The sequence below is a fragment of the Stegodyphus dumicola genome, chromosome 7, assembly GCF_044657685.1.
Source record: "Stegodyphus dumicola isolate Sdum_Otavi_A_Nest chromosome 7, ASM4465768v1".
NCBI classification, from domain to species: domain Eukaryota; kingdom Metazoa; phylum Arthropoda; class Arachnida; order Araneae; family Eresidae; genus Stegodyphus; species Stegodyphus dumicola.
The window spans coordinates 97,871,842-97,885,582 of NC_140774.1; the positions used below are offsets into that span (position 1 = coordinate 97,871,842).

Below are 13,741 nucleotides of genomic sequence, written 5' to 3' on the forward strand. Positions count from 1 at the left end.
AAAAGTATTTGTTGGTTGATGGAAAAGCTAACAATTTAGCAGATAGAAATGAAACACTTTATGAAATATTCCAAATAAATTATCTGAAATGAAATGAAGAATAAAGTTGGAAAATCAGTCAGTTTATTACTCAGTGGATGGCTGCCCTAGTATAAGTGGAAAAGAAAAGAATTCTGAGAACAGAAGATTAACTTCATATTTTTATGCAAGGTTTTCTTGAAAAGAAACTGAGTTGTGCCTTTTTGTTTTATTCATATAATAATCAGCAACAGCAAATTTTTCAGTTTTAATGGTTATCATATTGAATTCTTTGGAAAGAGAGAGAAATATTTTCATGGCAGTTTTGGACTAACTTTTCTACATTTTATGTTCTTTTTCTGTATATTGTCACATATGTAGCTATAATGTCTTTATGAAGTTAAAAATGAGTGAATACTGTAATTTATCTTTTTTTCCCCCTCTCCAATTTAATTGTAGTCTACATCAGATAGCCATTCTGTAATTGCTAATCTTCAGAATATTATTGCAAAGTTGAAATCTCACAACAAAGCAACCTGTGGTCATAAACTTCCCATTCAGCGCAATTCAGTTCCTGCAACTAACAAGAAACAGAAGCAAGAGAGCGTAGATACATCTAAAATGTTGAAGAATTTATATAAAGAATTGTCAGAACTTTCACAGTGAGTTTGTTTATCTTGACAACTTATTTTTTCACACTTTTTTGCTCTATCTCTAAAAAGTGCTTTTTTATTACCTCATTTATTTTTTATTATTATTCTGAAAAATACTTTTTAATGGCTGCTTTAATATATATCACACAAAGACAGATGCAAATTAAAATCGTATTAGTATTTTTATTTTCTATTTGCCTTTATTTCGCTAAAATGAATTTATTAGATTTCTTTTTGGTATAGTATTCAACATTATGTAATTCAGCAGCATATATGTGGTATTCAAAAAGTGGCTGTGGGCTATTTTTGCTTGGAATAATAATCTTGGAGATGCATTTTCAGTTACAAAGGTTCTCAAAATAAGATAGAAATTTGGGTTAGAACAATTTCAATAGTGAAGAAAGAAACAAGACCAAGATGCACACCCAAAATGTTGTGAAATTGTAGGGAAAATCATCAGCTGAACATTCAAGCAATGGCTAAATTAGTAAACATAGAGTAAAAGACTCCTTGATAAATTTTATATGACAGTTTTGAATGCAAAAAAATACACTCTTCACTCCTAAACAAAAGAAATTCAAGAAAATACTTCCACTGACATGCTTCAAAATATAAAAAATAACTCAAATATTTTTAAAAACGTTACAGCTTTTGGTAAGTCACATTCAGCCTTCCCTCATTCCCTCTAATATGGCTTTAAAATTAAGTGCCAAATCACAGAGTGGAAAAATTTATGTTCACCAAGGCAAAGAATACACAGCAAAACAAATCAGGTATAAAGCAATGATAATTTTTTAAGTATCAAAGGAAATGTTGACATGGAGTACATATTTGAAATTTCACAGCTAATTACGCAGCTTTTTGGCTAAGCCCATGATCAGAATCTTAGCGTATTCACTCTGCTTAGAACCCTGCTATTAAACTTAAGTCTACCTACCTAATGGTGCTCCACGCAAGAGTATTCCTTTGGGTTTTGGCAATGTATCACCCTGAAGTATGTAGTAATCTCATAAACGGGCAAATTAAAATTAAATAACAGTTTACTGAGCCATCTCACATGGGCTACGTTTAAAGCAAAAATATACAACACAAAATTAGTTAATAACCTATTGATGATAAAAACAAAATGAGGGAATTTTTCCCTTTTTATGATTACAGTTGTACAAGATTGATTTCTATCAGTTCTTACTGCACCTGATTATTTTGTATCAGTTAAGAGCTAAACAAAACGTTTTTGACAATTCTTTGTGAGAAAGTGAAAAGAAAATTCTCTGAAATGAGAAAGGGAGTTTTTCACTATAACAGTAGACTTTCTCATAATGCCTTCTGCCAGGCTGTTTTTGGCTAAGCCCATGATCTTAGCATATTCACTCTGCTTATAACCCTGCTTTTAAACTTAAGTCTACCTACCTAACGGTGCTCCATGCAAGAGTATTCCTTTGAGTTTGGGCAAAGTATCACCCTGAAGAATGTAGTAATCTCATAAACAGACAAATTAAAATGAAATAACAGTTTACTGAGCCATTTCTTGTGGGCTGCAATTAAAGCAAAAACATTTAGCATGAAATTAGTCGATAATCTATTGATGATAAAAAAATGGGGACATTTATCCCTTTTTAGGATTACAGTTGTATAAGAGTGATTTCTGTCAGTTCCTACTGCACCTGGTTTTAGCATTTTGGAGGAATATTTTTGGTGATTTCCTGATAAGTATGGCTATCTTTTGAATGGGTTCATATGTTATAATTTGTTTGGATATAATATAAATAAATGTTGGGATACTTGAGTTCCTGAGCAAGAAGTGAAGCATAAGTATTTCGAAATTATTTCATTTTTTCTAATGAACAACTTAAACAACATAGCTCTTAAACAACTTTTTGCTTTGGGGGAATGTGAATTCTTTTATTAAACTTTTCTAAATTTGGCAATTTTATGATAGTTTCTATAGAAAATTTTTAATTCCGTGATCTGGGAATGTTTTGACGATTTTTTAGAAAATATTGTAACATTGATAAATTTCATTATAATAATGGTAATATATTGGAAAAAGAAAAAATAACATTAAAATAAAATATTTTTATTTTTTGCTGTCATATTATAAAGTTCAATTTTGGCCACTTATTACATAATATTTTGAATCTGAAAAATAAACAAGGTATGCTTAAAGCACAATTTAGGAAACAGTTCTTAGAAAAATAGCTATCTAACTGATTAAAAATGTTTTTTAAAAATTATTTCATGGTAAGAGTTTTTTCCATGTAATTGTCTCAAAATATTCAGAATTCTCATAATATGCATTAATTTTCTCTATAAAACGAATTTTACACTTCCCTCTGATTTTTCTTTTCAAAATATTTCTGGCTTTTCGCTGTTACAGAATTGGTAGGGGTAATTTTTCTTTAGGATTTTGACACTGCAACTTGGAAAGCTTAGAAGGATAAAGGCAAGATTTATAGAACCACGATTCTAGAAGATTCCAGAAAAACGTTCCAAAATGAAAAATGTTTCCACGGTGTTAACACATAATGGTTGTATTTTACAGAAAGTTTACAATGAATTTCTTTGGAGAACATCTGGAAGAACATCGAAAACATAATTTTTGAATGTTTTACTTCTGATACTAGAACCTTTTTCTTAACATGTTTATCTTCCCTACTTTTTTACTAGACCGAAGCATGGAAAATACCAAAAATGCTTCTAATTTTATCACATGGACGGGCATTATAGAAAGGAATTTTTTATTAACAAAAAAATTGAGAACTGACAATTTTAAAGATTTATTTAATACATCTTAATGCATCATACACAGGGCTAGCACTAGACATTTCCCCCTGTGATGTAATCTCTGTGGATCCTAAATTCTGCTTCCAGTGCCTGCTGTAAATTCTAAAAGTTTTGCCATTTCTAGATGTTCTTTTTGTTGCTCGGTGTATCACTAAATTCTAAAAATTCTGCCGCACCAGGTCTGTAACTGCCCTTACCATATATATTTCATATTCCTTCTGAATGTTCATATAACTAAAGAAATGAAATATACTTTTTCTATACTTTCTAAATTCTTTTAGTTTTTTAGAATAACAGGAATCTTTAATTAAATTCAAAAATTCTAAAAAGAAAAGGAAACTGAATGCATAAAGAGAAAGAAAATTATTCTTCAAAGATATGTACAGTTATTATTATTAAGTTGCTTAATTGCTTATAATTTTAGCCTTCTATAATTTCCCATTTCTATTTCCTCACTAGAATGCAAACCACTTAGAGAGTTTTTAAACTGAGGTTTTTGGAGTGCAAGACGGTGTGTTTCTGAGCCTCGCTTGGTCGCTGCATTAGTTCCTGCCAGCTCTGATAATTTGTAATTATTTGTCTTTGCATTATTACTGCCGACATTCAAATTTGTTATGATGATAGAATTACTTAGCCAGCTTAAATCTAATTGTATAGTCTTTGACCACCAGTCTACGTTTTTAGTTTAAATCGACTCTTCTTGTTTAATTACATCACTACTAGCTGTAATCTATTTTCTTAGCATGAGAACATGCTTTTGCATAAGTTCTTTTAAAATAAGAGGCTCATTTATACTTTGGTCTGACTTTGTAGTTACTTTTACACATAGTGATAATTTGCTTCACGTCTGTCGGGGGGGGGGATTATTTAATTTTATCAGATCAAGTAAACCCTCATAGATACATTGTGGAGAGGTTGACAAGTTTAAAGCACACAGAAACTAGTGAGAACATTGGTTTGCATATTGAGACAAATTTCTAATTGTCAGAAAGATGCTTAAAGAGAAGGAAATCGATATAAATTAGCCAAAATATCTAGGAAGCCTTTAAATCAAAAAGATGTATAAATATTTTGTTGAGTGTTGTGGCTACAAAATGTGTAATTTTTCTAATATCATTTATGAATCGATGTCATAAATTACATGTATTTTAAACTGCGAAATTTTATTACATTGTGATTTGAATAGGGCTTTTTAACAAATATTTTGAAAAATTAAATAACATGTAATAGTGACCATGTAAATCCATAAGGACTAAGGTTGTAATGACTAAGGTTATCCATAATGACTACCTAATTTAATTATCTATAACTAACCCTTAAAAATTATTTCTGCATATTAAAGTGAGTTATTGCCTTTCATTAATCTGTACCGTGGTCACAAGATAAAACATAAAAATGTAAAAATTCATGTAAAACTTATTTTCTCCATCTAGTAAGACTTAAAATAATACCAAACAACTTATCACATCTGGTCCTTTAGTGGAAACGTAAATTGCATTAACTAGGTTGCAACCCCTGGAACTCTACACGAAGCTATGATACTAACTGCATCAGACAGAACCCTACTAACTTTCAAAACTGTCACTTATCTTCTTTCAAATATGTCCAACTATTATAAGTGTAAAATATTTAATGCTACTTGATAAATTTCATAAAGTTTATTTTACTCTCAAACTTATTAATAATTATGTTAATTAAGCTATGTTTAATAATAATGCATCCTACTTTGAGATCTATTTTATTTTTAGGATGGTATTACAAAAGTGAAGTTCGGGCATAGATAATATTTTTAACTGAATTAATTGAGTTTCCATTTGCTCATAGCTCCTTAATGTTTTCCATTAATGGTTCTTAAAAATCCTTAAAAGTACTTAATTTCCATGTGCAGAAATGTGTACGAACCCTGTTCTCTTAACAGGTTCTTGCTTTCAGATGATAGTCATCCAAAGTGGGCGTCATCAAGGCTGAAATTTTCATGCTTGAACTTCTCAAATCACCTTTGAAGTGTCATCAAAAACAGTATTTTATCCATATACAGCACAAATTTTACAAGAAGTCTTTGATTAGCACTTCTTCTTTTTTATATTTCCAAATACGTATAAATGATACAAATGAACTTTTGGATTACCCTTTCTTATCACATCGTTGAAACAAAAGTTATGCCTCAACACATCATAGAATTATGTAGCATTAGTAAAAGAGACCATATTTATGCATCTGCTCCAATAAAGGTCACTCCTTGTCAGCAGTAACAAAATAATTAGAAGGAAAAGCACATCAGTTTGAAAAATTGCAGGATTTTTTGGATGACTTAATACGTAGATTGCGTAACTTTAGTAAACTCATATATAAAAAGGTAACAGTAGACTGGTAAGGAGCTAAAAGACTTTTCTCCCTTACAGTGTAGTATTAACATATCTAGTAGTTATCTTGAGTTGAATTAAGTAAAAGACGCAATTGACTTTGCAAGGTTTCTAGCAGCAAAAAATCTAAAGGCAGCAATTGGATAATTTATCAGACATCTTACTTTAACATACCATTTCAGAGAAAGTTTTAATATATGTTAACAGATTCAAATAATATTATAGAGAGCTTTTTTATACATTTTTGAAGCAAGAATATAAGAGAAATTAATTGTTCCATAATTAAGAAACAGATCACAGATCTTCCAGTTTCTAGCTGTGTGGACTAACTATTTACATAACAACAGTTTGTGTGAATTTGGTAAATCCTTTCATTTTTCCCATTTAAAAAAAGGACTGAACAGAAGCATGAGATCTTTTCGACCAAATTCAGGTAGTGATGAATTATCGTTAATCAAATTTTAATTCAGGTACCAATGGGAGATTTTTTATACTTTTTCTAGAAGTCAGGAACCTGAAGAAAGCAATTGTGCCCTTAATATATACAGTCAAAAGTCTTTAATCCGGACTCGCCGGGAATTCGGCGATTCCGGATTATAGATCATCAATTTAAATCTGGTAAGATGGCATGCAGAAATCATAAAATTAAAAATATGAAACCGTAATTTATGAAATAAAAAACAATTATGATCTAAAGGATATCAAAATTTACAAAAAAAAAAGCTTAATATTTATTTGTTTACTTTATTAAACATTTCTTTTAACGCGCACATTACGCATAGTCGAAATTAGAAAATTGCAACCAGAAAACTATTTGATGTGTAGTCGTGATATTTATAATGATGAGAAATTTTATTTTGAAATTGATAAACAGATTTCGGAATGGTTAGAGAAACAAAGGATATGCTTTTATCCATTTTTTGCAGCAATTCCACTTTTTGTTTGATGAACATCGAAACATGGTTTCGCTTTGTAGATCCTTTGGCAGCTCCAGAATCAGAAATTCTTTTTGACATAATCGAAAGTTCAAGCTTACTTTTATAAAATTGCTCTAACAGTCTGAAAAACATAATAAGCTGGATCCAATTAGAAGATTAAGGAACAACGCAATCTGCAACATTAACTGAAATAGATAATTAGATAATTTTAGCCTAGCTTATACCGTCCGTTATACATTAAATGAGCATGCGTAAACATATTGTGTGCAAGCGTAAACGAATATGTGCATGAGTAAAGGTATTATGCGCATGCGTAAACGCATATGCACAGAAAGTTTGTAGCTTTGAGGTCTGGATTATGGACGTCCGGATTAAAGACTTTTGACTGTATGCGAAAATATTCTTACACTGCAGCTGTTCTTAATAGTAAATACCACGACTAGGCAGATTTGATCAATTGCAAATTAATTTTTATACTGAAACCCTCTACAAAAGCATCCCTTCTTTTTGGCAAATAGCCTCATCTTTGCCCTAATCAGTTAAATAAATGACAACTTTCAGCTCTCTTAAATGAAAACTTGCTCTAAAGGCACCCATGCTTCAGAAATTTAGGAAACTGGAACAATGAAATGAATAAATATTCCAAGATTAGAATTTTGCAAACCAATTCAAGAGCTCTACAACATGTCAAGAAGGTGAAATGCATGCATTACGAAAAGTAGACATTAGATGAAATGCATGCAGAAGGCTTCTCTCTATATCTCAACTTTTTATGAAGTCACTCCTTAAATTTTGCAAATGCATTGTGTGTGTGTCTTCTCACTTATAAAAATTTATATAGAAACAAACATTTCCAAATGCTCTCATGTTTATATATTTATTTAATGTTACCTATATCCTATTCTTCTAGGCAAAAATGTTTTTCAGAACTAAAATTAATAAAAGATTACTTGCAATCAACATTGCCCAAATAACCTTCTTCAGACATAATAATGATATAAAATAACATTAACATTATTTATATATAAATGAATTAATTAAGAATTACTGGGAGATTAAGTGTGTAACCACTTGCATTGCATTGTAAATATCAAAAGTTGAAAGTATATTTTTGTACTGCACTTTTTGTGATAACTGATTTTTATTTTTATTACTGGTATTATTAAAAACATACATATGTATATCTTATTTTTTCTTATATTTTGTGCTAGTTAAGTAATAATTTCTTGAAATTAATTTTAATTTTCAAATTTTTATTAGGGAAGATAAAAAGTTATAAATTTGCACAAATATGCCTGTAACCCATGGGGCAGCACTGAAATTTCATTCTAAAGATTACTTGAATATAGGATCACCTTGCTTATAGTGGCACATTTTAATATCAGCTGAATATATATGATTTCAAGTGTAAGTTTACTGCATATAATGTCAAGTCTCTAATGTTAATCATTTTCATTTCAGTTTAATAACATAAGGCATTTGCATTAAGAGTTTCAAAATTTTCGAGGTAGTGTCCCAGCTGGTGAAACTGATATCAACTTATAATTGATTATTCTTTTTTGAGCTTATTATTCTTCTTTGTACTGCCTGCTCGAGCTCTCCGCTGATAAAACAAGGTAATGAGTGCTAAAATGACAAAGCAGGGCTTTTTAAATCATTCTATATTAAATTGTAGAACTGATTCAAAACAAATCATGTGATCTGTGATGAATGAATGTGGACTTAAGCTTCAGTTTTCATTAGATATTGGCAAGATGTTTCATTGAAAGAAAATAAGTTTAAATACTCTTAATAAAGAGAAAATCATTGAAAGCTTCAAAGAAGCTACTTTTGCCAAAGTAGCTTTTTCAAAATTTAAAAGAATTCCACAGACCTACTTAAAACAAATTTTTAGTTGCAGATATTAACATAATCAGTTGGGTAAAGAGTATTTCAGGACAGGAATACCTTATTTAGGAAAGCTCTTGTTACTGACATTGCAACAGTAGAAAAAGTCTGCTTTCAATGATGTTTGTAATCCAGGGCTTGAAAGGCAAGTTAATGTGAACCTTCCATATATATATTCCTAAACGAGGGCCTATAAAAATGCATTTTCTTGAAATTTCCTGAGTGCCACTGACATAACTTTAAAACTTGTTTTTAAGGCTTGGTAAGTAGGACCGTTTCTATGCATATCTCTGGTTCTGTCTGAGCTTTTTACTAAAATTCCAGTGTCAATTAACTTAGTATTCAAAGATCTATACCATAATACTCAAAATAAAATCTGCAAACACAACCAGTGCCTGTAAATTCGAAATTAAATAAAATGTACAATAAACATTGTTCCCAATATTGTGGATAAAAATTACTTTCCCGTAAATATCGTATAAGTGTATTTTAATTTTGTTTTATTATGGTCCAGTGTAACAATTTTAATCTTCTGTTTCATTTATTATGGTATTCTAAAAGTTTTCTTCAAAGACTGATTGTATATAGTAAAGATTCACTTATTTCTAAGATTAAGTATACATACATATATATAAAATTCACTTCTTTCTCTAAGTATCTATTATAATGCTTTGTAATTTTACTTTCAAGGAAACAAGAGGGACTGAAAGAAAAGATTGATCATATTGAAAAGAGAGATCGGTTTGGAAGTAAAATGGAACTTAGCTGTAGTCTAAAGGTTGTTAAAATTCAGTTTTATAACATTAATCCCTTAGCCACAAATATTGAGAAAATTTTTTTTAAATTTCTGTGCCGTTTTCTCGTATGCATGTATGCTGAGTGATTGCTCATATTGATTTAATAAAATATTTTGCATGCTTATTTCTAAATACTTGTGAAATTTGTAATGATATTTTAGATTTCAGTTTGTGAAACATATTATAATAAATACTGTCATATTCATTTAATATTAACATTGCACTGTTTTAATACCAACCTTTAAGGAAAAAGTTAAATATGTTATAGCTTTCCATTTTCCCTGTAGTTTTGCATTGTGTTATGTTATGTTACCAGGGCTGCATTCATGTCACCTGGCAAATTTCAACTCCCGGAAGTGCTGCTATTTCATGAGGCATAAGAACTTATCTTTAAAATCAAATCTGTAAATTACTTAAAATCTGAAAACTTTAAAAGCAATAAAACATATTTATTAATAATTTATTGTAAGGTATTTTCTCTCTTCTTACTGCTTTCCTTCATGATATAACTAAATAACGTGTAAAACTGGCAATCAAGAGGTCCTGTGTTCAAATCCTAGTGAAGGCATAGCACATTTTTTATGTCTCCTGCTTTGAATAATTTAATGACTCTACAAAGTGACACCCGAACTAAAAAGGTGACGGACAGTAATTCATCACCACCAGGAGCTGGCAGTTGAGTCCCCAACCTTCTCATTCACCTTTTAAGAGGGGGGAATATGTAAGAATTATCTGCCTCCTTATTGTGAACTTTCATGGTGTAACTCATCTGGCTGGCAATCAGGAAGTCTGGTATTCGAGTCTCACCAAGGGCACTGTGCATATTTCATGTCTCTTGCTTCAAATAACCTTATGACTCTACATTATAACTGTATTTAATTTCTAATTATATATTCAGTAATTTAATTTATATGATTCTTGCCCAACAGAAAATTTGTGGAATGCAATTTTGCTTGTAATATCTCAGTACAAGTATTATCTCAGTTGTTTCCATTTCATTTCTTCTACATTAGAATTTCATTCATATGCGGTTAAACATTAATTCATCAACACTGAATGTTTGCTGGAATCAGCTTTTGTCAGAAGTTATCAGTAATTTTAAAGATTTCCATCAGTTTAAAATGGAGACCCCCCCCAAAAAAAATTGTATAACTTGCAGAAAACATGAAGCATTTTCAGATATGGAAAAGGAAGAAGGCAAAGAGTTAGTTGAGAAATGAATATCAAGAAATGACAAATGAAGAATGGATAATCTTATAACACCATCTGACAATGAGAATAGCGATAAAGAAGCAGATTATAAAGCTCGTTTATTTACAAGAAGTTAAATTAATTGTTTAAAAAAAACAGAAATTGTCTGATTTTACAATGACTATTGACCCAAAAGAAGAAAGAAGAGAATTCTTCATGAGAGACATTGAAAAATTTAGCACTCCTTATTGTGAAACTTTTAAAGAGTTGCATCAGTCATTGTCCTGAGCAAAAAATCATCAGCTTTTTTTTTTTTTTTTAAATCATATATTTATTATGCTCTAATAAAAATTCTTTCAATTAATACATTGTTTCCTTTTCATTACAACAGTATTTATGTTCATTTAAATTATAGCTACCTACTTAATCTGAAATATACCTACTCCATTTTTTTCATAGGCAGTTAACTTTGTGGAACACTATTTTGCTGTACGCGTAATGTATTAATGACACAAACCTCACGTTTGGCAAGGGTTTATATATCTTAATACAAAATAATCATTTGCATGCCATTTAGCATTACATTTCATTTTATTTAAATTACCTAGTAAGAATATATTTCAAGAAAAAAACAATCATCATTCTTCCTCTTGAGATGCTCTGTTTGTACGGTGAACTGTCGTTTGTAATTATTTCCAAATACTAAAATATTTTGTTTTTATGTTCAATAATTTCTGTATCTGGTTTGGAATATAAATTTGTTCTTTCATAGTGATCTACAGTAATGACTTTTTAATTTATTTTAATGCAATGATTTCACTATGTTATTTTAAATAATTTAAATGTCATTTGAATATAATGTTACTATTCAGTGTTTCTGAATTATATTTTCTTCATGATTTAGAAAGGGATACATAATCAAGGCAACTGTTCTCAAAAACCTTCTAAAATGTCATCTAAAGTTCAAGAAGAAAAAATCATTATACCAAATGTCAGGACCCAATGTAACGTAACTTCACAAGGAAGACGTAAATTCCTACATTCTTTACAAGATTTTAAAGCTCATTTATCAGACGAAGATATATCCTGGAATTAAATTTATATTAGCATTTTACTTGCAATAGAATGTACGGTAATTTTAAATCACAGTTTGTTATTTAATGGTTGAGATTAAATGTGACTGTATGTCAGGAAAATTATGCATGTGAATCATTTTATAGTCCTAAAGCTATTTTTTTACATTTTTCATATTTTTACAAAATACTCAGTTTTTATACTTAATGTCATAGAAGCTTTAGAAGTTCTAGACTGGTAAAATTATTAAAATGCTTTTTTAAAAGTATAGTTTAAAAGCTTTTAAAAGATTTTATATAACTAAGATTATATTGTTTGAGAATTTTTTTTTTTTTTTTTTTTTTTTTTTTTTTTTTCCCCTGTGTCTTTTCAGGAGTATACATATTTCTGACTTTGGTTATTTGAAAAATGATGCATTGTTGCATTATGATTTCTCATTTTATGTTTCCTTTACCTTATTTATAGAAAAATGCTATATAGAAATAAAATTATATGTTCATTATCATGCAATATAAAAGATTCTCATTATATTTTTAGAATTGGTTCAGACACTTTTAAAATTAGAAATTATAATAAAAACCTAATATGTATTGGTAATATCATATTTGTAATGTATTGTGTCAAGTATTTGCCACTGGTTAAGCAATGTTTAAATGTCAGTTTCTGATGTTTGCTTTAATAGTGTAATGTGTTGCATTTTCTGGATTTAGTATTTCCCGTTATTACATATGAAAGCCTCAATAAAACTACAAAATTTAATTTTAAGTATGTATTTTATAATAAATTTTTGAAGATTTATATCAGTGTGCTACATAGAAAATGGTAAAATAATACATTTTCTTTCAAAAAATTGTTTGGAGTTGTTGGTACACTAAATAGTATATATCCATGTTCATCATTATCTTTGAAAAGACTATTCTTATGACTGTGCATGTTTTTTAATAAAGCAGTTTTATAATATAAAAATTAAACTTCTTTATTCATTCACTAGTGGAAGTGTCGTATGCCAGTTAAGTTAGATTAAGAGTAATGTATTATTTTACTCATGATATCATTTGGAAATTTGTTAATAGCATATTACAGGTCATGAGGAATATGATGTATCATTGTAATGCATAAAAAATGCTAAAGAAACAAAAAGTAATATTCAATATTTGTACCACAACTGACTATGTAATCATAGAATCATATGGTATATATAACCATATGACATATGGAATTCCCATTTGGGTCAGAAAAAATAAAAACAAATACTACATCATTATTTTGAGTGAAGTGGAACCCACATAAAAATTTTGATGGAAAAATAAACTAATTCTGTCTCATTATATCAGCAACAATAGCACACAGCCATTGTTGCTGATACATCACTGTTGCTGATATCAGCACTGTTGGCACTCAGAAAAATGAGGGCGAAAATGAAGGTTTTAAGAACTTTTAATTAATATTTCTCTTATTTGTGTTTTTTTTAACTTGTAATCAGTTATTTAATTTTCCTTTCTAATTTTAAAGTTCTAACTATTGAATGAAAACTGATTAACTGTATCAACTCTTTTATTCAAATCATATTGCAGTTCTGTTATTTGCTGAGACTTAAGTCTCATTAACTTAGAAGTCAAACAACAAAAATCATCCTTATATTTTCAAATTTTCAGAGGACTTGCTTTGATGGTTTTACTGAAACATCATCCTCAGCTACAAAAGCACAAATGAACAAGTTAAAATATAGTGATAAGATAAGGAAGGCTGGATCATACTTAACTTTCCAGCATGCGTTTATGCACAAAATTTATGACAAATTCAGTTCTTAATGCACATTTTTCGCATATCAAAGCTGGGATGCCTGAAGGTCATTTCTATTTCTCCTTTCTACCCTTTCCCACATCATGGAATGTACCAACAGGAAGTCATTTGACTTTTTTTTTTTTTAACTGGGCTTTTGTGCTACTTGGTAGCTTTTTCATAAAAGTTGCGACATGCGCGTGGTCGTGTTTTAAAATTTGGAAAATATTTTTTTTCTCAAATATTTTGTAATT

The 13,741-nt window shown here is 29.5% G+C and overlaps 1 protein-coding gene across 3 annotated transcripts in view; it reads left to right on the top strand.

Annotated features, from left to right (window-relative positions):
• LOC118201343 (uncharacterized) overlaps positions 1–12,969 on the top strand; it is a 47,616-nt gene extending 34,647 nt beyond the window's left edge. For all 3 annotated transcript variants that reach the window (XM_085820623.1, XM_035373436.2, XM_035373437.2), the window contains 3 exons: positions 478–680; positions 9,334–9,421; positions 11,536–12,969. In XM_085820623.1, coding sequence (XP_085676749.1) covers positions 478–680; positions 9,334–9,421; positions 11,536–11,727 — 483 coding nt within the window. In that variant the 3' untranslated portion in view covers positions 11,728–12,969. The remainder of the gene's footprint in view (positions 1–477; positions 681–9,333; positions 9,422–11,535) is intronic.
• Positions 12,970–13,741: the final 772 nt, after the last annotated feature.